This window comes from Trachypithecus francoisi, unplaced genomic scaffold (genome assembly GCF_009764315.1).
Source record: "Trachypithecus francoisi isolate TF-2019V2 unplaced genomic scaffold, Tfra_2.0 Lachesis_group20, whole genome shotgun sequence".
Classification (NCBI taxonomy): domain Eukaryota; kingdom Metazoa; phylum Chordata; class Mammalia; order Primates; family Cercopithecidae; genus Trachypithecus; species Trachypithecus francoisi.
In genome coordinates, this window is record NW_022681466.1 from 49,388,123 (window position 1) to 49,411,759 (window position 23,637).

The 23,637-nt window shown below is 41.2% G+C and overlaps 2 protein-coding genes across 11 annotated transcripts in view; one reads left to right on the forward strand and one right to left on the reverse strand.

Annotated features, from left to right (window-relative positions):
* Positions 1 to 23,637, reverse strand: part of RHOT1 (ras homolog family member T1) — a 107,760-nt gene that overhangs the window by 42,727 nt on the left and 41,396 nt on the right. For all 10 annotated transcript variants that reach the window (XM_033184254.1, XM_033184247.1, XM_033184248.1 and 7 more), the window contains 10 exons: positions 22,977 to 23,085; positions 22,576 to 22,677; positions 12,330 to 12,428; positions 11,394 to 11,502; positions 10,225 to 10,345; positions 6,744 to 6,828; positions 6,228 to 6,373; positions 4,241 to 4,341; positions 2,087 to 2,217; positions 992 to 1,075 (listed from right to left, as the gene is read on the reverse strand). In XM_033184254.1, the coding sequence (XP_033040145.1) occupies positions 992 to 1,075; positions 2,087 to 2,217; positions 4,241 to 4,341; positions 6,228 to 6,373; positions 6,744 to 6,828; positions 10,225 to 10,345; positions 11,394 to 11,502; positions 12,330 to 12,428; positions 22,576 to 22,677; positions 22,977 to 23,085 (1,087 nt within the window). The remainder of the gene's footprint in view (positions 1 to 991; positions 1,076 to 2,086; positions 2,218 to 4,240; positions 4,342 to 6,227; positions 6,374 to 6,743; positions 6,829 to 10,224; positions 10,346 to 11,393; positions 11,503 to 12,329; positions 12,429 to 22,575; positions 22,678 to 22,976; positions 23,086 to 23,637) is intronic.
* Positions 12,924 to 13,401, forward strand: LOC117067552 (40S ribosomal protein S26-like; the record flags this gene model as incomplete). Its single annotated transcript, XM_033184260.1, has 1 exon — positions 12,924 to 13,401. A coding segment is annotated over one exon (396 nt), but the record flags the coding sequence as incomplete, so codon positions are not given.

The window sequence follows — 23,637 nt, forward strand, 5'->3', positions numbered from 1 at the left end:
GGAGTTCATTTTTTTCACTTTTTTTTTGTTTGTTTTTGAGGCGGAGTCTCACTTTGTCATCCAGGCTGGAATGCAGTGGCACAATCTTGGCTCACTGCAACCTCCGCCTCCCAGGTTCACACGATTCTCCTGCCTCAGCCTCCTAAGTACCTGGGATTACAGGCACATGCCACCACGCCCAGCTAATTATTGTATTTTTAGTAGAGACAGGGTTTCACCATGTTGGCCAGGCTGGTCTCGAACTCCTGACCTCAGGTGATCCACCTGACTCAGCCTCCCAAAGTGTCGGGATTACAGGTGTGAGCCACTACACCTGGCCCGTTTTTTTCCACTTTCTTATTGTGGTACAGCTAACGTGCAATTAAGCGTACCAATAGATGAATTTTTATTTATATCTATATCTATGTAATTATCACATAGATAAAAAGACTCAAAATTCTTTTTTTTTTCCCCCTGGAGATGGAGTTCGCTCTTGCTGCCCAGGCAGGAGTGCAATGGCATTATCTCAGCTCACCACAACCTCTGCCTCCTGGGTTCAAGTGATTCTCCTGCCTCAGCCTCCTGAGTAGCTGGGATTACAGGCATGAGCCACCATGCCCGGCTAATTTTGTATTTTTAGTAGAGATGGGGTTTCTCCATGTTGGTCAGGCTGGTCTTGAACTCCTGACCTCAGGTGCTCTGCCTGCCTTGGCCTCCCAAAGTGCTGGGATTACAGGCATGAGCCACCACGCCCAGCCTAAAGACAAAATTCTAATGAATAAACCAGATGAAAAAAAATAAAATCAAGCTTGGCTTGGTGGCACATGCCTATAGTCCCAGCTCCTTGGGAGGCTGAGGTGGGAGATCCCTTGAGCCCAAGAGCTGGCCAGGACAACATAGTTAAGACCGTGTCTCTAAAAAAATTAAATATATAAAAAAAAAAATCACACACAAGTTCTATATAGAGTAATTCAATTGAAGCCACTTTGTTTTCAAAGAGCCATTTTCTTACCAATAAGTATTTCTCTTGTCCATATACATAAACAGTGTTAATCGCATAGTAGGATTTATGATCTTCACGAATTTTCTTCTGCCTCTGAAAACAGAACACTGAAAATCTCAATATCTGCAGTAACTAGTTTTCAACAATACACAAACACCTCTGTGTATATGTGCAGGTGTGTTATAAATAAAAGGGCATTCTTCCCTACACTGTGTACTACTTACCAGTACAAAGGAGATACTGATTTTATGTTTCTTAGTTCTTAAGACCTAAAATAAAAAGATGTATTTGTTCTGCATAAAGTACAAGCAGAAGCTAAAAAGGAAGGAAACTATCCCTATTACTGCAAGTATACTCTAGAGCCACCTGCTGGCAATCTTCATTATACTATAATTTGGTCTGATTGAGATGAATACCCACCTAGAAATATGTCGGCAGGGTGTGGTGGCACATGCCTGTAATCTCAGCACTTTGGGAGGCCAAGGTGGGAGGATCACTTGAGCTCAGGAGTTCAAGACTATCCTGGGCAACATGGCAAAACCCCATCTCTACTAAAAATACAAAAATTAGCTGGGCCTGGTGGTTCACACCTGTAGTCCCAGCTGCTCTGGGGGCTGAGCTGGGAGGATCACCTAAGCCCAGATGGTTGAGGCTGCAGTGAGCCATAATCACATCATTGAACTCCAGTCTAGCCAACAGAACAACACCTTTCCTCAAAAAAAAAAAAGGAAGAAGAAGAAAAGAAATATAAGAAATATGTCTTCTTCTTCTTACTCAAGGGAGTAGTAAGAACTAGATAACAATATTCAATTCAAAATATTTACTGTGCATTTCCTTCATGCCAAGAACTGTGTTAGGTGCTTTCACATCTGTAGTCATTTAATGCCCATTTAAACACTGGTTAAAAGAAGACAAATGAATGAGCTAATATCAATGAAACAAAAAGACAGTTCAACAGGATTATTGTTACATTTAGACTGTACTTGACTAATACAGGCCACTGAGTTCTAATAATTATCTAAAAATGTCAGTGGCTATAAAAACATATAAACTTGTAACTATAAAAATTTGTTGGATAAAACTGTATTTTACAAGAACTCTCACCATTAAGTTTCTTCCAAGAAGAGCCTGAAGAACTCCACTTTTCCCACAGTTTTTCACTCCAATTACATTACATCTGAACACATTTCTTTGAGTTTGTTTTTTCTGCAGGTCTATCTTTTTATCTCTTGTTACTAAAAATAATAATAATAAAAACCCACTAAATATATACCACTTAGATTCACTAAGCATCCATTCCACCTTTTGCAAAATAGGGCATTGCTGCTTATCATTTTTATGAAGTAGCTGATCTATAAACAAACACATTGTACGACAGTCAAGCTGTACGTGAATGAAGTACATAGAACGCAGAAGGGCCCCAGTTAGTGGAAAAACGCATTTCTGAAAGTTGACTGGAATGTGAATGTCATGTAACCAAACATTTATTTCATCATAAAATAGTGTATTTTCATAAGGAAAATATCCTACAAATGAATGAAAATTGCTAAGAATATACCCAACATTATATTCCATCTAATTATTTCTGTGATAAACTGTCACATATTATAAACTAAAAGATGCTATTTCAAATCTGCACTCTCTTGGAGCTGGATCCATAAAAGGAAAAGGGACACACACTTTGGGGTTAGCCATCCTTTCAAACATAAACTGTAAAAGAGTCATGCCAGAAAACAATGCTGTATCATCAGGACAGCAGGTATCCCTTCCTGAGGTAAAGAGACCTCCTTAGAGCCTGGCACGGTGGTTCATGCCTGTAATCCCAGAACTGTGGGAGGCCAGTGTGGGCAGATTGCAAGGTCAAGAGACTGAGACCATCCTGGCCAACATGGTGAAACCCCATCTCTACTAAAAATACAAAAACCAGCTGGGCATGGTGGCACATGCCTGTAGTCCCAGCTATTTGGGAGGTGAATTGCTTGAACCCAGGAGGCGGAGGTTGCAGTGAGCCAAGATCTCGTCACTGCACTCCAGCCTGGTGACAGAGAGAGACTCTGTCTCAAACAACAACAAAAAAACCAACAACCTCCTTAGGCTATACCTGAAGACTGAACTACAACAGACCTCACCGGAGATACTAGTGATAGTAGAAAAAAACCAAAAATGATAAAAATATATAATTATGGGATAGTTAAATAAGTTACAGAACATCCATATTGTGACACATTATTAACATTAAGATATATAAAGTATACTTATTGATACAGAAAGATGTAAACAATGTGCTGAGTGAAAGAACCTCATGGCTGGCTAGTGATTGTTTTCTTATTTTCTGGTGTTGAATTAAATACTGTCTAATTGGTTAAGTATTTTAAAGGGTACCTGCTCTGTCAATTTAAGAAAGGCTGTCTTCTTGTGCTAGGGCTTCCCGTAAGATATGGCAGATTTTCCACCAACAGGGATATAAGAAACTCTTGAAATGATCAGTTCCTTAACTTGCTATTTCCATACATTTGGTTTACTTTAAGTGGTGCACATTCCTTGGCAAGAATGCCTGGCTTACATTACAAGATTTGTGAAAGCTGTATTAATACAGAAAATAGTTAATAGGCATTATTTTTAATGTTGAAAGAAAATTAAGGCCGGGTGCAGTGGCTCAAGCCTGTAATCCCAGCACTTTGGGAGGCCAAGATGGGTGGATCACAAGGTCAGGAGATCGAGACCATCCTGGTGAAACCCCGTCTCTACTAAAAAATACAAAAAACTAGCCGGGCGAGGTGGCGGGCGCCTGTAGTCCCAGCTACTCGGGAGGCTGAGGCAGGAGAATGGCGTGAACCCGGGAGGCGGAGCTTGCAGTGAGCTGAGATCCGGCCACTGCACTCCAGCCCGGGCGACAGAGCGAGACTCCGTCTCAAAAAAAATAAAATAAAATAAAAAAGAAAAAAAAGAAAAAAAAAAAAAAAAGAAAATTAAAATGCAAGATCAACTGGTAAATCCTTTAATGCCCATAGCTCTTCTTCATTTTCGTCAGTGGAGTAACCCCAGGGAGTAGACTTGAAGCTAAGTCTCTACTCTTTCTTTCTTTTCATAAACAGTAAAATCAAGCACCTCAACACAAAAGAAATGATCAGATCACAAGGAAAACTAATCGAGTGTAGATGGAAGACTAATGAAGATGAATTTATTCTTACTCTTTGTTACGTTTGAAAATGGAGTGTAAATCTCTAATCATGAACTGAACAGTATCTAGATACTTACCTGTAATAGCTGAAGCTTGAGACTCTTGCTCAGTCAATATCGAATAGCCTAGATAGCCCAAATACTCCAGGCACCGCTGTACATCTAAATAAGTCGTGAGCCTATGAAAGAAAAGAATTTAAAATGTGAAAATTCCTAAATGAATATTTATGGGAAAAAAATCCAATAGCTAAAAAACTTTATGCACCACACCTAGATAATTTTTGTCTAGACTACTTTAATTTCCTATGTGCCCAGCCATAGTTTTTCCTACACTGCCATTCTTTTTTTTTTTTGAAAGACAGAGTTTTACTTTGTCATCCACGCTAGAGTGCAATGGCACAAACACGGCTCACTGAAGCCTCAATCCCCTGGGTGCAAGTGATCTTCCTGCATCAGCCCCTCAAGTAGCTGGGACTACAGGCATGTGCCCCCAAGCATGCCTGGCTAATTTATTTTTTAATTTTTTAAAATGTTTTAGTAGAGACAGGGTTTCGCCACATTGCCTAGGCTGGTCTTGAACTCCTGATCTCAAGTGATCCATCCGCCTTGGCCTCCCAAAGTGCTAGGATTATAGGTATGAGCCACATTGCCTGGCCCTACACTGCTGTTCTTAAGGCAGAGAAGAAAGGGAGAAGAATGCAAGATGGCAGGTAATTCCTCTCTCTACTCCATCTGCCCAGAAACACCAAGGCCACAAAGATAAGCAGTGAGTGGCTGGTAAAATCGTGATAGAGTGGGGATATTTTACGTGATCTACTTTCCAAGTTAATATAAAGTTAATACATTTTCAAATATTAGCCAGTTGAGGACTTAATAAAACACACATGAAAAAGTGACAAAGGTGGCCAGGCACAGTAGCTCATGACTGTAATCCCAGCACTTTGGGAGGCCGAAGTGGGTGGATCACCTGAGGTCAGGAGTTCCAGACCAGCCTGACCAACATGGAGAAATCCCGTCTCTACTAAAAATACACAATTAGCCAGGTGTGGTGGCGCATGCCTGTAATCCCAGCTACTTGGGAGGCTGAGGTAGGAGAATCGCTTGAATCCGGGAGGCTGAGGTTGCAGTGAGCTGAGATCGCACCACTGCATTCCAGCCTGGGCAACAAGAGCAAAATTCTGTCTCAAAAAAAAAAAAAAAAAAGTGACAAAGGTGCAAAAATAATCTGAAATTAGCCTTTCTTACATATTTGAAAAAAGAAAAGATCCTAATGTTGAGTCAGTTAAGGCTAAAGCAATTATGTCACTAGGCAAGACCAGAAGATTCCCTTAATACCCTAGGTATAGGCCGGGCGCGGTGGCTCAAGCCTGTAATCCCAGCACTTTGGGAGGCCGAGACGGGTGGATCACGAGGTCAGGAGATCGAGACCATCCTGGCTAACACGGTGAAACCCCGTCTCTACTAAAAATACAAAAACTAGCTGGGCGAGGTGGCGGGCGCCTGTAGTCCCAGCTACTCGGGAGGCTGAGGCAGGAGAATGGCGTAAACCCGGGAGGCGGAGCTTGCAGTGAGCTGAGATCCGGCCACTGCACTCCAGTCCGGGAGACAGAGCGAGACTCCGCCTCAAAAAAAAAAAAAAAAAAAAAAAAAATACCCTAGGTATAATATCAACCACGCTATAACTAGTTTGTAGACAAATCCTCACAAAATCTTACTAAGAGTTCATTAAAGGCTAGGCGTGGTAGCTCATGCCTGTAATCCCAGCACTTTGGGAGGCTGAGGCGGGCAGACCACTTGAGGCCAGAAGTTCAAGACCAGCCTGGCCAACATGGTGAAACCCTGTCTCTACTAGAAATACATCATCCAAAAGAAAACAGTCCCTTCCTGATAAATTTATAGAACATTTATAGTTCATCTTAGAGATATCAGCAGCTAATCTTGCTTAGGGGCAATTATGATTGAAGCATTTCATAAGGTCCCACAAGCTTACAAAGTAACAAATGTAATACATAATAATTTTAAACTATTTGCAACTCTAGAGGAAAGAGGTGAGCTCTATACTCACGTCCACTGGGAAAGGAATCCCTGGTAGGTTATCCAGCCTCTCTCATTGGTACAAACTGTATTATTCACATCTGGCCCCCAAGGTATGTAAGGGAAAACTTTAAATAAATCTTTAAGCTCATCAGGTGACAAAGCACAGTCTCTATCCTGAAGAAACACAAGGATACATAATGTTTAGATAGCTAAGATACTAATTCCCAACACAAAAGTCCCCCAATCTAGTAAAGCTATGCTTTTTAAAACTACTTAACAAGTGACAAGAAATTTTACATTTTATCAAGAAAATTCCTCACGTGTATATAAGAAAACCTATAAGAGTCTATTAGAAATTAGACATTTTCATCTTGAGAAAACAACAAAGGTAAACAGCAGAAAATATTTTGTGAATTTTACTTAGAGAGGTTAAGCAGTTTTTGGCTATGTGATATATACATCCCATAGCTCAGGGAACAGAGTTATATCATTCACTGAAAAATATTTTCCTATATATTATGGAAAATTACAGCCAAAGGCTTACCAAATCATGCTTGTCAAAGGTGCTTTGGAGAAACAAATATGCATGATGATTTAATTCAGTAGTGCAATCAGGAGGTATTTTTAGCCTGTTGAAAAAATTCAAGAGCAAAATAAATCATTAATCAAATTTTAAAATTTACAAAATGAATATAAAATTCCAACAAGTCTTTTGTGAGGTAATACCATTTACAAGAATATCTTCACTTGGTATCATTTAGATTTCCCAAGGAAACTCTCTGGAGTGATTTTGGCACTCTTCAGAAGAGTCATAATAATGCTCATTCCAAAGTAACAACATTTTCTTTCTTTCCCGTTTTTAAATTCAGACAGGGTCTCACTGTTGCCCAGGCTACAGTGCAGTGGCACGATCACAGCTCACTGCAGTCTCGACCTCCTGGGCTCAATCAATCTGCCCATCTTAGCCTCTTGAGTAGCTGGGACCACAGGCGCACACTACCATGCCCGGCTAATTTTTGTATTTTTGTAGAGATGGGGTCTCACCCCATTGCCCAGGCTGGCTTGAATTCCTGGGCTCAAGCAATCCACCCACCTTGGCCTCCCAAAGTGTTGGGATTACAGGCATGAGCCACTGTACCAGGCCCATTTTCTTAAATATCAGAAAAGCAGGTTGAAGGGAAGTGACAGAGCCAACTTTTTATTTATTTATCCACTATTCTAGCAGCAATGTGAAGGATAGAGGAAGAGGGTTCCATAAGTATAGAGAGATTCATGTAGTAGCTCCAAGGAGTTATTTTGCAGAAAATTAAAGCCAAAGAGGATAAAAAAAACTGAAAGAGATGATTAGTGTAAGCCACAATGCCATAAGACAGGGAATTTCCTAACTGTCATACTTAAAGCAATAAGCAACCTCCCATAGAATTCATCTATTCACATAAATGACACAAGAAAAGAAAACCTTATGAGAGAGTCCTATAACAAATTCATTCATTCAGTATATATTTATTGAAAAATCTAGGAAATTAACTTGAGCCAAGATTTAGTAACTTAGTCAAAGGAAGTTTCAGTTTAGAACTGATTAATGGACTAGGAATCTAATCAGAAAGAACTTTGCTTCCTCAAAAATGGAGAAGTAAAAAACAACAGTCTTTTTGAACCATTACATAGATAGCTGGAGGTGCTATACTAAAATAACAGAGCACCATGAAGGTAATGTGCCAATGAAAAAATGAAGAATGACTGAAAACTCTGAGGCCAGATCCTTGGAAGTCACCACCCCTGAAAAGCTCGCTTCCCTGGGATATAGAAGAGGGATCCCGCAACAAGGCAGTCTCTTGTTTGGGGATGGCACTGGGTCCACTTTTTTCTTTCTTTTTTTTTTTTTTTGAGACTGAGTCTGGCTGTGTCGCCCAGGCTGGAGTGCAGTGGCCGGATCTCGGCTCACTGCAAGCTCCACCTCCCAGGTTCAGGCCATTCTCCTGCCTCAGCCTCCCGAGTAGCTGGGACTACAGGCACCCGCCACCTCGCCCACCTAGTTTTTTGCATTTTTTAGTAGAGATGGGGTTTCACTGTGTTAGCCAGGATGGTCTCGATCTCCTGACCTCGTGATCCGCCCGTCTCAGCCTCCCAAAGTGCTGGGATTACAGGCTTGAGCCACCGCGCCCGGCCATTGGGTCCGTTTTTAAACAAACAGAACTTAAACATAGTATTATCAAAGGAAAATAATGGGCCAGGCATGGTGGCTCAGGCCTGTAATCCCAGCACCTTAGGAGGCTGAGGCAAGAAGATCATTTGAGGCCCCAAGATCAGCCTAGGAAATATAGTGAAACAAAGAAAGAAAAGAAAGAAGAAAAAAGAAAAGAAGAAAAGAGAAAAGGAAAGAAAAGAAAAGAAAAGAAAAGAAAAAAAAGAAAAGAAGAAAAGAGAAAAGGAAAGAAAAGAAAAGAAAAGAAAAGAAAAAGAAAAGAGAAAAGAAAAGAAAAGGGGAGGGGAAGGGAAGGGGAGGGGAGGGGAGGGGAGGGGAAGGGAGGGGAATAAAGAAAAAATAGCCAGGCATTGTGGTGCACACCTATTGTCCCAGCTATTCGGGAAGCTCAGGTGGGAGGACTGCTTGAGCCATGGAGCTCGAGGTTGCAGTGAGCTAGCCAAAATGAGACCTTGTCTCTTAAAAAAAAAAAAAAAAAGGCCGGGCGCGGTGGCTCAAGCCTGTAATCCCAGCACTTTCGGAGGCCGAGACGGGCGGATCACGAGGTCAGGAGATCGAGACCATCCTGGCTAACACAGTGAAACCTCGTCTCTACTAAAAATACAAAAAAACTAGCCGGGCGACGTGGTGGGCGCCTGTAGTCCCAGCTACTCGGGAGGCTGAGGCAGGAGAATGGCCTAAATCCGGGAGGCGGAGCTTGCAGTGAGCTAAGATCCGGCCACTGCACTCCAGCCCGGGCGACAGAGTGAGACTCCGCCTCAAAAAAAAAAAAAAAAAAAAAAGGCCGGGTGCGGTGGCTCACATCTGTAATCCCAGCACTTTGGGAGGCCGAGGCGGGCGGATCATAAGGTCAGGAGATCGAGACCATCCTGGCTAACACGGTGAAACGCTGCCTCTCTTAAAAATATCAAAAATTAACTGGATGTGGTGGCGGGCGCCTATAGTCCCAGCTACTCAGGAGGCTGAGGCAGGAGAATGGCGTGAACCCAGGAGGCAGAGCTTGCGCCACTGCACTCCAGCCTGGGTGACAGAGCAAAATTCTCGTCTCAAAAAAAAAGAAAGAAGAAGAAAAAGAACCACAAATAGACCAGTCGTTTAGGAAAAGACCTACTTCAACTTAAGCTGTTCAGGAAAATACCGACTTCAACTTAAGCTAAGAAGAACAGGCTATAAAACTAAGGGAGAAGAACAACGTAAGAAAAATGTTAACCAGCATATTTCTGAGATCTCTTGACTCCCAAAACAAGTTTGTTGTCTAGCATCTTATTTTTCCTTCCTCAGTAAAACGAACAAAAAAAGGTACTTGTAGTCTCCACAAGAAGAGGAAAAGTCTGAGTCATGAGGGAATCAGTGGTTCTCAACTGGGGATAATTTCACTTCAGAGGGCACATTTGGCAATTTCTCAACAGTTCTGGTTGTCACAACTGGAGGTATCACTGACTTCTATGGATGTGATAAACATCCTATACTGCACAGGACATCCACAACAAAAAATTGTCTGGTCCAAAATGTCAATAGTGCTGAGGTTGAGAAATCCTGCTATAAAGCTCTGCTATAACTCTAAAATATTCCCAAATAGCTTAAAGCCCACCTCCCCATGTGTGCTAAATCAACCTTAAAAATATTTAGCAAGTAAAATCAATTACAAGACCAAAGGTGACTGGGCATGGCTCAATGCCTGTAATCACAGCAATTTGGGAGGCCGAGGTGGGAGGATCACTTGAGCCCAGGAGTTCAAGACCAGCCTGGGCAACATAGTGAGATCCTGTCTCAATAAAAAATTTTAAAAACAAAACAAAACAAAACCAAAGGTACATACAGGGGGAACAAATATTCAGGTGTCAAATCCAGATCATCATCATAACCAAATCGTCGAAGCACAGTCCAAGTAGTTTCGTGTCTCCCTCTCTGGATAAAAAGTGTGTGTAAAAAGAGAAAACCTGAAATAAAGTAAATTAGTAAATAAAGGATACAGAGTCACATAGGAGAAAAGCATGTAACATAATGGCAAGAACTAGATTCATGAACATATGGATGCTAGCTTTGCATCGTAAAGCTCAAAACAAAACAAAATTCACAAGTATCTCAATGAAACAGAGCTGATTTCAGAGTTGTTTCACATATACACCCAGCTCAGCAAGAGAGATCACAGGAGGAAATGGCCAACATTACATCTCAAGGAATATACTGACATGCACAAAGTTATACAAGAGTAGTGTTCTACAGATCTTTGAGTTTATTTTTGTCATGGAAAATTCTGGTTTTCAATCTCATTAACTTCACTGTGCCTCTATAATATATTCTCCAGGGAATATTCTATACTGGTAAACTTGACCAATAGACAAAATTCCCTAAAAATAATGACTATTTAAAGGCTGTTTCTGAGTAGCAAGAATTTTAAGACACTTTTTTTTTTTTTTTTTGAGACGGAGTCTCGCTCTGTCGCCCAGGCTGGAGTGCAGTGGCCGGATCTCAGCTCACTGCAAGCTCCGCCTCCCGGGTTCCCGCCATTCTCCTGCCTCAGCCTCCCAAGTAGCTGGGACTACAAGCGCCCGCCACCTTGCCCGGCTAGTTTTTTGTATTTTTAGTAGAGACAGGGTTTCACTGTGTTAGCCAGGATGGTCTCGATCTCCTGACCTCGTGATCCGCCCGTCTCGGCCTCCCAAAGTGCTGGGATTACAGGCTTGAGCCACCACGCCCGGCCAGACACTTTTTTTTTTTGTTCCAGATAGCTCCTTCCCTCAGGTGGACCTCTGTATCCTTGAGATACAACCAATTTCCCCACCTCTAATTTATACTGGCAGTAAAGATGATAATCCCCAACAATGGTCTGTCCCTCCCAACTCGTAAATATCCAAATCAGACTTTAGGCATACTAGTAAATATTAACATTTCCTTAAAGTATAAATAATGCAATAAAGACCTTCACCTTCTGCCAAATTCTGAAAATATTCAGTTTCAAAAGGGGGAAAAATACAATTCACCTACCTTTCAGGGTCAACCCACTGTCAGCCACACCATCACTTATATGTTTTCTGACTACATTCTTGACATCCTCCAGAGCTTGAGGAGCTAATGGAGTGTTGAAACAAATCCTCTAGCAAAAAACATAAAAAATATTTAAAAACAAACCAGCATTAAAACCACACATAATATAAAATGGTAATCTACAAAGCAACATTAAATCCAAGAATTGCAACCAAAGAAACATATTCTACATTAGGAATAGTCTCCACTTTGTATTATTTAAGTAAAACATGGGCCGGGCACGGTGGCTCACGCCTGTAATCCCAACACTTTGGGAGGCTGAGGCAGGCGGATCATGAGGTCAGGAGATCGAGTCCACCATGGCCAACATGGTGAAACCTCATCTTCACTAAAAATACAAAAATTAGCTGGGTGTGGTGGCACATGCCTGTAGTCCCAGCTACCTGGGAGGCTGAGGCAGGAGAATCACTTGAATTCAGGAGGCGGAGGTTGCAGTGAGCCAAGATTGCACCATCGCACTCCAGCCTGGGTGACAGAGCGAGACTCTATCTTAAAAAACAAAAGTAAAACATGTCATACTTAGAAAGAAACATTTCCAACTCCCTCCATCCTATATCTAAAACACAGGGCTATTTGTGTAGCTATGTTATTCAAAACTAAGAAAGCAAAATGATTCACAGTTCAGACTCCAAGTTATCCTTAACACACCCACTTTATACCATAAAATGAAACTATCAAAATCCCCTTAATTCCGGGGCATAAGAGAGTTTTATAGCCTAAGTAAAGGCATATATAGGTTGATGTGATAGTTCTATGTGAAAGAAACTTATGTTTATAACATACTGTTCTTGTTGTTTAAGCTAATACATTTTATAGCTTTCAGCAAAAAAAAAAAAAAAAAAAGATATGCAAATGTCTGAAATAAAGGACCATTACCTGAAAGAAGTTGAGTTCAGCATCATTGAGAGTACCATCATTATCTTGATCAGATATTTTAAATATACGAGTAAGGGCTTTTATACAAGCTGGTTTCATCTATAAATCATTGAGAAAAGAAATAATTATTTAAACTGTGATTTTCATAAGCAATGCTGAGAAAAATTCTGATTGTTTTTACACAATATCAAATACAACCAACATGAAAAAATGAACTAAAGCAAAGCTATTTACTTTTATATGCAAACCTTTTTAAGTAAATGAGGCAATATTTGCTGGGACTGATAATTGGAATGGTCAAGCTCTCCCCTTATGACCACAAATCCTTTAAGAACAGGCAAAGGAAAGCTGGGTGCGGTGGCTCACGCCTGTAATCCCAGCACTTTGGGAGGCCGAGACGGGCAGATCATGAGGTCAGGAGATCGAGACCATCCTGGCCAACACGGTGAAACCCCGTCTCCACTAAAAATACAAAAAATTAGCCAGGTGTGGTGGCACGCCCCTGTAGTCCCAGCTACTTGGGAGGCTGAGACAGGAGAATGGCGTGAACCCAGGAGGCACTCCAGCCTGGGCGACAGAGCCAGACTCCGTCTCAAAAAAAAAAAAAAAAAAAAAGAGCTCTCTTTGGTCCGTACGTCGAAAATAACAAAGAAAAGAAGGAACAACGGTCGTGCCAAAAAGGGCCGCGGCCATGTGCAGCCTATTCGCTGCACTCACTGTGCCCGATGCGTGCCCAAGGACAAGGCCATTAAGAAATTCGTCATTCGAAACATAGTGGAGGCCGCAGCGGTCAGGGACATTTCTGAAGCGAGCGTCTTTGATGCCTATGTGCTTCCCAAGCTGTATGTGAAGCTACATTACTGTGTGAGTTGTGTAATTCACAGCAAAGTAGTCAGGAATCGATCTCGTGAAGCCCGCAAGGACCGAACACCCCCTCCCCGATTTAGACCTGCGGGTGCTGCCCCACGTCCCCCACCAAAGCCCATGTAAGGAGCTGAGTCCTTAAAGACTGAGACAGACTATTCTCTGGAGAAAAATAAAATGGAAATTGTACTTAAAAAAAAAAAAAAAAGAACAGGCAAAGGAGAAGTTCATCTTTAGGAGGGATTCATTTTTCTAGTCACATAAAGAAGAACTATTTATTTATTTATATCTTCTGTCATTCCATAGAGAATATGAACTGACTTATAAAACTACTAAGGACTTTCCCCTCAACTTCTGATTTCTGACCATCCACCTTCTGATAGCAGAATGAGATTCGTTTTGATCTGTCCCCTGTGTGTATGTTAAAGCTGGGAAATAAAATACGCTTATTCACAAACAAGTGGCAAAATTATCACTGGTCAGTAAGTGTAAAAAATTTTTACTAACTTCCTAGTATAAGAATTATTTATACTTTAAAAAAGAACTTTGCCTTTTGTGACTCTAAAACTGTTATGACTAGTGCTGCTGGAAATATATTCTGACAATTTCCTTCATTTTTGTTTTATGATTCATCATGGATAGAATAAATAAATGACTATTTTAAAATAAGGCCCACATGCTTTTTCACTGTATAACCACTATAGGGTAATCACTGTCAACAATTTTGAGAATAAAACTTCAAGGAGAGCTTCGAATTTTGTCTAAACTTGGAAATAGATCTCCTATGGTTCTACCTAAATCAGAGAAATGAGATGTCAAGCTGAGGAAATATAAACTTATTAACTTACAAAATGGTAATGATGACAGCTTTGATCATGCTATCAAACTCAAATGCAGAAAAGAAATTCTTTAAAAAACAGGAAAGAAAATAATTATCTTCCAAACATACACAGATAACCCCTTCTATTCTTGTTTTAAATGGGATCTTTGGGAGAGTAATTTGATATAGTGAGAAAAAGATAAAACTTAAGATACTAAGAGATTAGAAAGAAATGAGAAAAAGAAGTCAGACATTTAGAAAGCATTTGAGGCTGGGTGTGGTGGCTCACACTTGTAATCCTAGCACTTTGGGAGGCCGAGGAGGGCAGATCACCTGAGATCAGGAGTTTGAGACCAGCGTGGCCAACATGGCGAAACCCCGTCTCTACTAAAAATACAAAAGTTAGCTGTGTGTGGTGGTGCATGCCTGTAGTCCCAGTACTTGGGATGCTGAGGCAGGAGAATCGCTTGAACCTGGGAGGCAGAGGTTGCAGTGAGCCGAGATTGTACCACTGCACTCCAGTCTGGGAGACAAAGAAAGACTCCGTCTCAAAAAAAAAGAAAGCATCTAATAGGGCTTTCTTTATAAAAGAAAGAGTACTAAATGGACTATAACATCTACAATCACAGGTGATTTATTCTTTAAAATAATGAATGGTAAGATAATGCTTCTATAAATGTGATCCTAATGTTAGACATTAAAGATTAATAAAAACTACATTGTTATATTTCATTTACTCTCCTTTAAAATAAGTTGAATAATTTAAACATTTCCAAAAGAAGCAACAGCAAGAATAATATACAAAACAGAACCTAAAGATAACCTTTTATTTTGTCTAAGTGATTTTTCCTCACATAATAAAGGGGTACATTTTCAAAAAGTAATTTTAAGAAAAATAAACAATGTACTTTTCTTCTTCTTTTTTTTTTTGAGACGGAATCTTGCTGTGTCACCCAGGCTGGAGTGCAGTGGTGCAATCTTGGCTCACTGCAACCTCCGCCTCCCAGGTTCAAGCGATTCTCCTGTCTCAGCCTCCCGAGTAGCTGGGTCTACAGGCATGTGCCACCACGCCCAGCTAATTTTTCGTACTTTTAGTAGAGATGGGGTTTCACCATGTTAGCCAGGATAGTCTCGCTCTCCCCACCTCGTGATTTACCTGCCTCAGCCTCCCAAAGTGCTGGGATTACAGGCATGAGCCATCACACCCAGCCAACAATACACACACTTTTCATTAAAGCTTGAAATGCAAAGCTAAAGAGCTCTAAGGTATTGGCCCAATGTCATATTTAAAAACTAACCACCTGAAAATGTAACATCAAAAAAAGGACTACTAAAAAGTATTAAAAATTCTACTTAATAAAGCTGTAAAAAATTATGGTATTTGGCTGGATGTGGTGGCTCACACACTTTGGGAGGCCAAGGCGGGCAGATCACTTGAGGCTATTTTTTTGGAGACGGAGTCTTGCTCTGTCACCCAGGCTGGAGTGCAGTGGCCGGATCTCAGCTCACTGCAAGCTCCGCCTCCCGGGTTCACGCCATTCTCCTGCCTCAGCCTCCGGAATAGCTGGGACTATAGGCGCCCGCCACCTCGCCCAGCTAGTTTTTTTTTTTTTGTATTTTTTAGTAGAGAGGGGGTTTCACCATGTTAGCCAGGATGGTCTCGATCTCCTGACCTCGTGATCCACCCGTCTCGGCCTCCCAAAGTGCTGGGATTACAGGCTTGAGCCACCGCGCCTGGCCTGAGGCTAGGAGTTTTAGATCAGACTAGCCCACATGATGAAACCCCATCTCTGCTAAAAATACAAAAATTAGCCAGGCATGGTGGTGCACGCCTGTAATCCCAGCTACTTGGGAGGCTGAGGCAGGAGAATCATGTGAACCTGGGAGGCAGAGGCTGTAGAGAGCTGAGATCGTGCCACTGCACTCCATCCTGGGAGACAGAGTGAGACTCCATCTCGAAAAGAAAAGAAAAGAAAAGAAAAGAAAAGAAGAGAGAGAAGAGAAGAGAAGAGAAGAGAAGAGAAGAGAAGAAGAGAAGAGAAGAGAAGAGAAGAGAAGAGAAGAGAAGAGAAGAGAAGAGAAAAGAAAGGAAAAGAAAGGAAAAGAAAGGAAGAGAAAAAAGAAAAGATTGTTGTTTAAATAAAAGATTCCGTTATAGGCAATTTAAAGTTTGTACTCGTGTAAAACAAGGTATAGTCTAAAAGTTGAAAATTTTACTTCTCACTCAGGTCCACCTAAGAATTGAGTAACAGATGGTGGTAGATATTTTAACTCTTATGGAATGGGGATGGGGATGACGGATTAACAGATTAGCAGAACTAATAACACGCCTGAGAACAAAGTAGCAATTAAAAAACTGAGAACAAACTAATAGAGGGGATTTCATATACTGCTAGGCTAAGGCCTCAGAGGTAAATTCCTGTAACAGTTCCCATAGTATTAAGACTGTTTCCCAAATTTCCTTTATCATACATAAAACACCTATCTGAATCAGAATGGAATCTATGTATTTTGTTTTTTTGTTTTGTTTTGTTTTCTTGACACAGAGTCTTCTCACTCTGTCGCCCAGGCTGGAGTACAGTGGCGCAATCCTGGCTCACTGCAAGCCTCCGCCTCCTGGGTTCACGTCATTCTTCTGCTTCAGCCTCCTGAGTAGCTGGGACTACAGGCGTCTGCCATCACGCCCAGCTAATTTTTTTGTATTTTTAGTAAAGACAAGGTTTTACCATGTTAGCCAGGATAGTCTTGATCTCCTCACATTGTGATCCGCCCACCTTGGCCTTCCAAAGTGCTGGGATTACAGGCGTGAGCCACTGGCCCGGCCAGAATCTATGTTTTTAACAAGTAACACCTAGTGACTATTATGATGAGGTAAGTTTGGGAAATACTGGATTCAGAGTAAATTAGAAAGAAGAATCCTAACTAAGGAAAAGTAAACCAGGAATAAGAGTAAACTAGAATCAGATTAAGGGATAACTCAAATTAATTATTTATACTAGGAGTTGGCACTTTTTCTGTAAAGGGCCACACAGCAATTTTTTAGGCTTTGGGGCCAACAGGCAAAATCAAGCATGTCATTTAGGTACTTACATAGTAAGAAAGAAATCAAACTTCTACAAAGGTTTTTTGACAGAACTCAAAATACAACTGAGTACAGTTCTGCAATACAAATTTATTAATGAAAAGAATGAAATTGTTTTTTGGAAGGAAAACATTTTGCTTTGTTAGGGTTCAAAGTTAGTGTTGTCTACCATGAAAATTAATTGCAAATGTTTATATGTTAATGCTGATCTGTAATGACATTTTACATGTCCCATCTTTGAAAATGTCTTTTTGCACAAATATATACTGCCAATACTGGTACATATCCACAAACCTATGACTTCAATAGAACACAAGGTATTTATAAAATCATATTTGATTCTTTTCTTGATGTTTGCCTTTTAGCGTGTCATTACAACGCAGATTCATCAATTCCAGTTGAAGGTTAATGGAAACTCAATTACATAGTTAAATGGATTACGAAATATGGAAATTTCCTTTGCATTTGCACAGATGTCTAAAAAAATGATGCTGGAACTGTAATTTGAACCTGGAAAATTTATCTGCTTTCCCATCTAAAAAAATACTTTATTATTATTTTCATGTTTTGGCATGATGGGTATGCAATGAATATAAATAAAAGGTCCTGGTACAGTGATATACATAGTACTTGAAATGCTGTCTAGGTGTGTAAGTGCAATTAGTAGTACACTCAGCAGCAGTGAGAAGAGATGAGAGTAGCACATATAAACTCTATTGAAACTACTAAACTTTGCCTTTGTAGCATGCAAACAGCCACAGATAACATGAAAGAATGACCATGGCTATGTTACAGTCAAACTTTATTTTCATGAAATCATAAAATCTGAATGTAATATAATTTTCACCTATCACAAAATATTATTTATTTTGACTTTTTTTCAATCATTTAAAAATATATGGCCAGGCACAGTGGTTCATGCCTGTAATCCCTGCACTTTGAGAGGCAGAGGCAGGCAGATCACCTGAGGTCAGGAGTTCGAGACCAGCCTGGCCAATGTGGTGAAACCCCCATCTCTACCAAAAATATAAAAATTAGCCAGATGTGGTGGCACATGCCTGTAGTCCCAACAACTTGGGAGGCTGAGGTGGGAGAATCACCTGAACTCAGTGAGCTGAGATCATACCACTGCACTCCAACCTGGGCAACACAGCAAGACTCCATCTCAAATAAATAAATAAATAAATATATAAAATGTTTTCTTAGTGTACAGACTGTGTGAAAACAGGTGGTAGGCCAAATATGGCCCATGAGTCAGTTTGCTAACCACTCACTTATACTATAAACTTTTCCTGAAAATTACCTGTAACTTTTTATTCTTAAAAACAATACTTCTCTTGACAAACTGAACCAAAGCAACCACCTCAAGCTGGGTGTGGTGGTGTGGTGGCTCACACTTGTAATCTCAGCTACTCAGGAGGCTGAGGCAGGAGGAGGCCAGGAGTTCAAGACCAGCCTGGGGAATATAGCAAAGACTTGTTTCTTTTTTTTTTTTTTTTTTTTGAGACAAAGTCTCAATCCGTAGCCCAGGCTGGAGTGCAGTGGTGCAATCTCAGCTCTCTGCAACCTCCACCTCCCAGATTCAAGTGATTCTCGTCAGTGGCTGGGATTACAGGTATGCGCCACTACATCCAGCTAATTTTTGTATTTTTAGTAGAAACAGCGTTTTGCCACGTTGGCCACGCTGGTCTCGAACTCCTGGCCTCAAGTGATCCCCCTGCCTCAGCCTCCCAAAGTGCTGGGATTACAAGCATGAGTCACTGTACCCAGCCCCTGCTTCTTAAAAGAAAAATTAACTTGAAAAAAAAAAGACAACCCAACTAAAAAAATGGGCAATGGCAGAGCTACTCAGGAAGCTGGGACAGGAGGACTGTTTGAGGCTAGAGGTTCAAGACCACCTTGGGCAACTCAGCAAGACCCCATCTTTACAAAAAAATTAAAAATTAGCTGTGTGTGGTGGCATGCACCTATAGTCCCAGCTACTCAGGAGGCTGAGTGGGAGGACTGCTTGGGTCCAGGAGGTTGAGGCTGCAGTGAGCCATGATCATGCCACTGTACTCCAGCCTGGATGACAGTTAGACCCTGTCTCTTTAAAACAAAAATGGGAAAGGACTTTGAATAGGCAATAGACATTTATCCAAAGACGATGGCCAATGAGCACATGAAAAATTACACAACATCATTAGCCATCAGGGAAATGCAAATCAAAACAATGAGATCCCAACCACATCTACTAGGATGGCTATAATAAACCAAAAAAGAAAAGTAAAATAACAAGTGTGGCAAAGATGTGGAGAAACTGGAACCATCATACACTGCTGGTGGGAATGTAAAATGGTCCAGTCATTGTGTAAAGTAGCTGCTGATTCCTCAATATGTTAAATATACAATTACCATGTGACTCAGCAACTCAACTACTAAATGTACTCAAAAGAATTTAAAACAGGCCAGGAGTGTTGGCTCAGGCCTGTAATCCCAGCACTTTGAGAGGCTAGATGGGAGAATTGTTTGAGGCCAGGAGTTTGAGACCAGCCTGGGCAACATAGTGAGATCTTGACTTTACAAGAAAATTTAAAAATTAGCTGGGCACAGTGCCATGTGCCTGTAGTCCCAACTACTCAGGAGGCTGAGGTGGGAGGATGGCCTGAGCCTTGGAGTTTGAGGCTGCAGTGAGTTATGATCACACCACTGTGCTCTAGCCTGGGCCGCAAAGCAAGATCTTGTCTCTAAATTTAAAAACGAAAAAAGGCCAGGCATGGTGGTTCACACCTGTAATCCCAACACTTTGGGAGGCCAAGGCGGGTGGACTGCTTGAGCCTAGGAGTTTAAGACCAACGTGGGCGACATGGTGAAACCCCATCTTTTTCTAAAAATACAAAAATTAGTTGGGTGTGGTGGTACACACATGTAATCCCAATTATTTGGGAGGCTGACGTGGGAGGATTGCTGAAGCCAGGAAGTTGAGGGGGCAGTGAGCTGTGAATGCGCTACTGCATTCTAGCCTGGGTGACAGAGTAAGTCCCTGACCACCCAAAAAAAGAACAGGCCAGGAGCAGTGGCTCATGCCTGTAATTCCAGCACTTTGAGAGGCCTAGGAAGGAGGATCACCTGAGGGTGAGTATTCAAGACCAACCTGACCAACATGGAGAAACCCCATAACTACTAAAAATACAAAATTAGTAGGGTGTAGTGGCTCTTGCCTGTAATTCCAGCTACTCGGGAGGCTGAGGCAGGAAAATCACCTGAACCCAGGAGGCGGAGGTTGCGGTGAGCCAAGATTGCACCATTGTACTCCAGCCTGGGTGACAAGAGCAAAACTCTGTCTCAAAAAAAAAAAAAAAAAAAAAGAAAGAGAAAAACTAGTGAGGCATGGTGGTGTGTGCCTATAGTTCCAGCTACTTGAGAGGTTTAGGTGGGATGACTGCTTGAGCCAGGAGTTTGAGGTTATAGTAAGCTGTAATCATGCCACTGCAGCTCCAGCCTGGGTGACAGAGCAAGACCCTGTCTTCAAAAAAAAAAAAAAGCAAACAAGTGTTCAAACAAAAACTTGTATTGAATGTTTACAACAGTCTATTCATAATAGCCTGAAGGTAGAAACTACTCAATATCCATCAACAGATATGGGGATAAACTAAATACAATATATCCAGCTAGGTGTGGTGGCTCACACCTGTAATCCCAGCACTCTTGGAGGCAAAGTTGGAGGCGGGAAGATTGTTTGAGCCCAGGAGTTTGAGACTAGCCTGGGCAACATGGCGAAACCCTGTCTTTACAAAAAATAAAATAAATTAAAAAATCAGCTGGGCACAGTGGCGAACGCCTATAGTCCTAGCTACTCAGGAGGCTAAGGCGGGAGGATCGCTTGAGCCCAGGAGCTTGCAGTTGCAGTGAGCTGTGATCACATCACTGCTCTCCAGCCTGGGTGACAGAATGAGACTCTGTCTCAAAAAATAATAAAAATAAAAATAAAATAAAGCCCACCAAAGACATGGTGTATCCATAAAATGATTATCGGGCCATAAAAAGAAATGAAATACTGACACATGCTATAACGTGGATATACCTTGAAAATATTATGCTAAGTAAAAGAAGCCAGAAACAAAAGACCACATATTGTATGAGACCATTTATATAAAATGTCCAGAGAGGCAAATCCACAGAGACAGAAGGTAGATTGGTGCTGGCCAAGGGTTGAGTAAGGGGATAATAGGGAGTGACTGCTAATGGGTACAGGGTTTCTCTTTGGGGTGATGAAATGTTCTGAAATTAGAGCATGGTGATGACTGCATAACTTTGTGAATATACTAAAAACCACGGAATTGTATAACTTTAAAAGGATGAATTTTAAGGTACTTGAAATATATCTCAAAAAAATTTAGTTTTTTAATGTCTATGGCAAAATATTAAATTTTGGATATTTCAATAAGGAGTTACTGTGTTTCTTAGCTATAAAACAAAAGGGGCTGGGTGCAGTGGCTCACGCCTATAATCCCGGCACTTTGGGAGGCCCAGGCAGGCAGATCACTTGAGGTCAGGAGTTCAAGATCAGCCTGGGCAACATGGTGAAACCCTGTCTCTATTAAAAATACAAAAATTAGGCCGGGCGCGGTGGCTCAAGCCTGTAATCCCAGCACTTTGGGAGGCCGAGACGGGCGGATCACGAGGTCAGGAGATCGAGACCATCCTGGCTAACATGGTGAAACCCCGTCTCTACTAAAAAAATACAAAAAACTAGCCGGGCGAGGTGGCGGGCGCCTGTAGTCCCAGCTACTCGGGAGGCTGAGGCAGGAGAATGGCGTAAACCCGGGAGGCAGAGCTTGCAGTGAGCTGAGATCCGGCCACTGCACTCCAGCCTGGGCGACAGAGCGAGACTCCGTCTCAGAAAAAAAAAAAAAAAAAATACAAAAATTAGCCGAGTATGGTGGCGCATGCCTGTGATCCCAGCTACTGTGGCAGGCTGAGGCATAAGAATCACTTGAACCCCAGAGGTGGAGGTTGCAGTGAGCCGAGATCCAGATCATGCCACTGCACTCCAGCCTGAGTGACAGAGCGAGACTCTGTCTCAAAAGAAAAAAAAACGAAAACAAAAGGAGCAGTCACATTGTATTACGTTGCGCCTGTGTCAAAAAGCTATATCAGATTTTTGTTTGTGTGTGTTTTTCAATTTGTAGATTTTATAGTAGCAAAACAAGAAGACCATTAGCTAAGTCTTTGGACTTTTTTGTTGTTATTGTTGCCAATTCTTCTGTTTGTTTTAATGGCACTTCCTGAAGCAGTACTTGATTAGATTCCATTGATGTGGAAAATACTATGAATATTTAATGTGAATGTCATTGAAGAAGAGTACCTGGTAAATGTAACCATTTAATAAGCAACAAATTAAAATTTTAGCAGTTTAATCTCTACACAAATACTAAAAATCACTACCATACTAGAGTTACTACATACACATTCCAGCCCCTATAAACACAGCCTGTTACCTCCTTCTCCTCTGGGCAGTACAGGGGCCCTGTAGGATGAAGAACAGCTTTCTGTGCATAATAAAAGAGCTCTGATATGTTCTTCAGGTTTTTCGCTGAACACTGAAAAAAATAAAATTAAAATTTTACACTCTGAAATCAATTAGGAGAGCTAAAAACAATTTTCAAACTATCACCATACGGCAAAAGAAAGATTCCTTGAAAAAAAACAAAAAATGCATCTTTGTGGACATCACAATATGAATGTCTAGAAAGAGCTCAGAGGCCAACTCCAACTTCTCTGTTTTATTTGGTTTACATGACTTTAATTTATTCCATTCCACATTGTCCCCCCTATTTAAAACCCCAATTTAGTAAGAATTCATCAAAAATAAATTTTCAAATCAAATTATGAGGCATACCTCCACACAGGTTTCTATTTCTGTATACTGGTTCATAATAGGAAGGATGGTCTCCATACTACTATATTCCACCAGGTCAGATTTGTTCCCAACCAATATTAAAGGCAGCCTAAAATAAGCAGGGCACATTGTAATAAGGAAGGCAAGACATTAGATTTATATTTTAATTTACATCATAACCCATTCTAACTAAAAAGTTTTTATTTAATCTTCTCAACAACATGAACCTTCCTCTACAGTCATGTCAAGCCCCCTAGATAACATGTATTTACTCAACATGTTATCTATTGAGCACCTATTATAAGCCACATATTGCTCCAAGTATTAAAGACACAAGACAGAAGGTCTCTACCCATTCTGTTTTGTTTTTTGTTTTCTTGAGACAGGGTCTAGCTCTGTTGTCCAGGCTGGAGTGCAGTGGCAGGAACACAGCTCACTGCAACCTCAAATTCCCATGCTCAAGTGATCCACATGCCCTAGCCTCCCTAGTAGCTAGGACTATAGGTACAAGCCACCACACCCAACTAATTTAAAAAAATTTTTTTGTAGAGAAGGGTCTAGCTACATTGCCTAGGCTAGTCTCAAACTTCTGGCCTCCCAAAGTGTTGGGATTATAGGCATGAGCTACCATGCCTGGGCAGATCCAGAAACCTGACCATTC